The sequence below is a fragment of the Rhagoletis zephyria genome, unplaced genomic scaffold (genome assembly GCF_001687245.7).
Source record: "Rhagoletis zephyria isolate East Lansing unplaced genomic scaffold, Rhagoletis_zephyria_1.1 Rzeph_scaffold_01480, whole genome shotgun sequence".
Taxonomy (NCBI): domain Eukaryota; kingdom Metazoa; phylum Arthropoda; class Insecta; order Diptera; family Tephritidae; genus Rhagoletis; species Rhagoletis zephyria.
In genome coordinates this window covers 365-3,234 of record NW_016158564.1, presented here as the reverse complement: position 1 = coordinate 3,234, position 2,870 = coordinate 365, and the positions used below count along the sequence as shown (strand labels likewise).

At 40.7% G+C, this 2,870-nt stretch overlaps 2 protein-coding genes across 2 annotated transcripts in view; both read right to left on the bottom strand.

Annotated features, from left to right (window-relative positions):
* SMSr (Sphingomyelin synthase related) overlaps window positions 1–890 on the bottom strand; it is a 37,032-nt gene extending 36,142 nt beyond the window's left edge. The window contains exon 1 of the mRNA XM_017617739.1: window positions 814–890. The gene's annotated coding sequence lies outside the window, so the exon portion shown is untranslated. The remainder of the gene's footprint in view (window positions 1–813) is intronic.
* LOC108364159 (uncharacterized) overlaps window positions 1–1,470 on the bottom strand; it is a 5,048-nt gene extending 3,578 nt beyond the window's left edge. Inside the window, exons 1-2 of the mRNA XM_017617749.1 lie at window positions 1,384–1,470; window positions 814–1,324 (exon numbers count right to left, since the gene is read on the bottom strand). Coding sequence (XP_017473238.1) covers window positions 814–1,324; window positions 1,384–1,470 — 598 coding nt within the window. The remainder of the gene's footprint in view (window positions 1–813; window positions 1,325–1,383) is intronic.
* Window positions 1,471–2,870: the final 1,400 nt, after the last annotated feature.

The window sequence follows — 2,870 nt, the reverse complement described above, 5'->3', positions numbered from 1 at the left end:
GGAATCTTGGTCCAAGTACGCCTGCCACAGTATTCTCGTCGTCCAACTTGATCCGTCGGAATACCATCGTCAATCATAGTTATTGTCGCTTCACCTCAGTCCCTTTCAGGAACTCTGACCTTGTAGGGTAGAAAGATAACTAGGGGTCATCCAGAAATGACTTGAGGAGAATCTGCAAATGACTCAGAAGATCTCCACAGGCCAGGGTGCGGAAAGTCTGCCAATGGGCACATACCCAACGTTATTTCAGGTGGAAGTTTTCGCAATCAAAATATGTGTTCGCGAATGTCTTCGTGGAACAGCAAATGTGGCCAAGATAAATATTATGTCATATAGTCAGGTAGCGTTAAAGGCTGTACACTCAATCAATGGCTTGTGGACAGCTTTAGACCCATTTTAAACCACCTGGTAGCCCATAATAGCGTAACGCGGTTTGAAGGCAACGAAAGGGCTGAGTTTCTCGCTAAGCATAGAGCCTAAATGCGCTTTAATGGTCCTGAGTCTTTTGTGGGCTGGTGGATGAAACCCCAGAGAAAATTCTACATAACGTTTACAACTACCTCCCAGTTAAACATCATTATCGGCTATTTCGACATCATGCATATAACATGTGACAGTCATTGTGTTTAACCGTAACTTCTACCTCATTGCGGTGACAGGAACTGGTAACCTTTTATGGTACTAAAATTTTCCGGTTACAAAATTATCGGTAACATTAGACCTGTAAAAGTGACTAGATTTTAAGCTGGAAACCCCTTACTGTACCCACAATCAGTTATACGATATTGAAATGTGCATTGAGTTGTGACTTACCTAGGCTAATAGCGGTTTTAAATAGCTCTGGTGGTATGTTGGTAGCGCGCCCATCAACTGACATCGGGGGAGATAAGTTTTCACCTTCCGCACTACCACTTAACGTTGGCGGTGGTGCACAAGCATCTGAATAATAACAATTCCCACCACTACCACCAGTTTGAGCGAGTGTACAACTACATGTGCCTACGTTGTAGCAACCAGAAGCTACACGAATTTTGTGAGGATTTATGGGCGATCCATCCGCTGATATGGATGTGCTCATATGCGTACATGTACAAGCGTGCTGGAGGGGTGAATGCAACTGACTCTGTTGTAGAGTCCGTACAGCTACCCACAGTTTTTTCATATCACTCATCCTAAGGTTGTATTGAAGCCGATAACGAAAATCTCGAATATCGTTTTCATTTAATTCTAAAAGATCACTGCCATCAATGCGTTCAAGGGTCAAGCAGTTTATAACTGCGGGCTGCATTTCATAATCTTTAGCCCATTTTATTACATCCTCCACCTGATGCAGAAAACATATGTAAATAAGTTTTAAAATACAAGTTGGGTATTTAAAATCACCTGCCACTCGCAACATTGTATGGGAGGATCGCCAAGCTCCATATCTGATTTGCAATCATTGGTTCCACGGTCACAAGTGACCTCCATCGCTAGTTAGTATCTTTGGCAGTTCTTATTTTTGTTATGAGTCAGGTGCACGGCATGACGGTCAAACTTCCCGAGTCGTATTCATATGTATACAAAAATCGCCTATCTTTATCACGATAAAGTGAAAGTAATCATTATTTCTAGGAATATTTAAAACGTTTCATATGACAAAGTTCCTGTTACAGCCATATACCAATGACAAAGAAAAAGTTGAATACGATTTCTCTTTTGCCTTTTAGCGTTAAGCCAATTCTAAATAAAAGCCCAATTTGACATTCCTTTTTGTTGTCGCCTTCTCTACCAGACCTGGCAACTCCTTCAAACAGCCAAAAGACACTAGGGGCCTTCACACTCAGCTTGGTACTCTGTAAAGGCCATGCCCAAGGTACATTGAATTTATTTGATTTATTTTCAAATTATTTGGTCTCGAAAATGTCAAATATTTTTAATTTTTTCTCACGAAAATTATTAGTTGTTAAAATCCATTTGCTTGTGAAACCTTTTTCCATACAAAACAAGCGATTGAATAGCAGCTTTTGGAACGTTCGCCCAACTCGGCAGCACGACCGCTGATTACTGGGCCTTGCAAAGGATGGATCAATGCNATTTAGAAGAAAAAATTCAGAACAGTTGTTGACACTTTCGATACCAGAAGCAACAACAAAATACACGCAAATGTTGTTTTTGCTCTACTGATACTATCTGTTTAATGTGCCTTGGCCATGCCAAATGCAACTTAAAGCGAAGCGCACATTGGCGCGATTCTGTCGTTGCGAATCCGCAAGCCCAAAAATTACAACAATGCTACCCATACATTTTAATGCGCTAGCGCACACTTGCACGATTCCGTCGCTGCGAATTTTTCGAACATTCAATGTTCTTCTCTATTGACGCGTTCGAAACGCGGCTTGCAGCGTTTTGAAGGCGTCAAAGAAGAAGAAGAAAGGTGTCACAGCAATAAAGGCAAAGGTAATATACAAAAACTAATAAAAACGTTCGTAATAATAGTATTTTGTACGATTTGGGCACGCCGAGTGCGAAAATACACGAAATAAAGGGAAAATTTAGTGAATTGTACATCGGAAATCGACGCGAAAAAATCGCTCAAGTGTGCGCACGTTTGCGGATTCGAAGTTAACAGCCGAATTTGCAATGTATTCGCAACGACAGAATCGCGCCAATGTGCGCTTCGCTTTATGCGACGTTATTGCTGCATTTAAAATGCAACATTAAGCACTTACCAACATATTTTTTCGAAGAGCGTTCATGCTATCAAATTTAGCAAATGTACATTTACGCGAGTTCGAAATCGTATGCTTTTGACAAACAGCGGCAAAAAACCCTACTGAAAAGGAAAAAAACATTTTTTAACCAAAAATTCAATACAAAAACTTGAATTG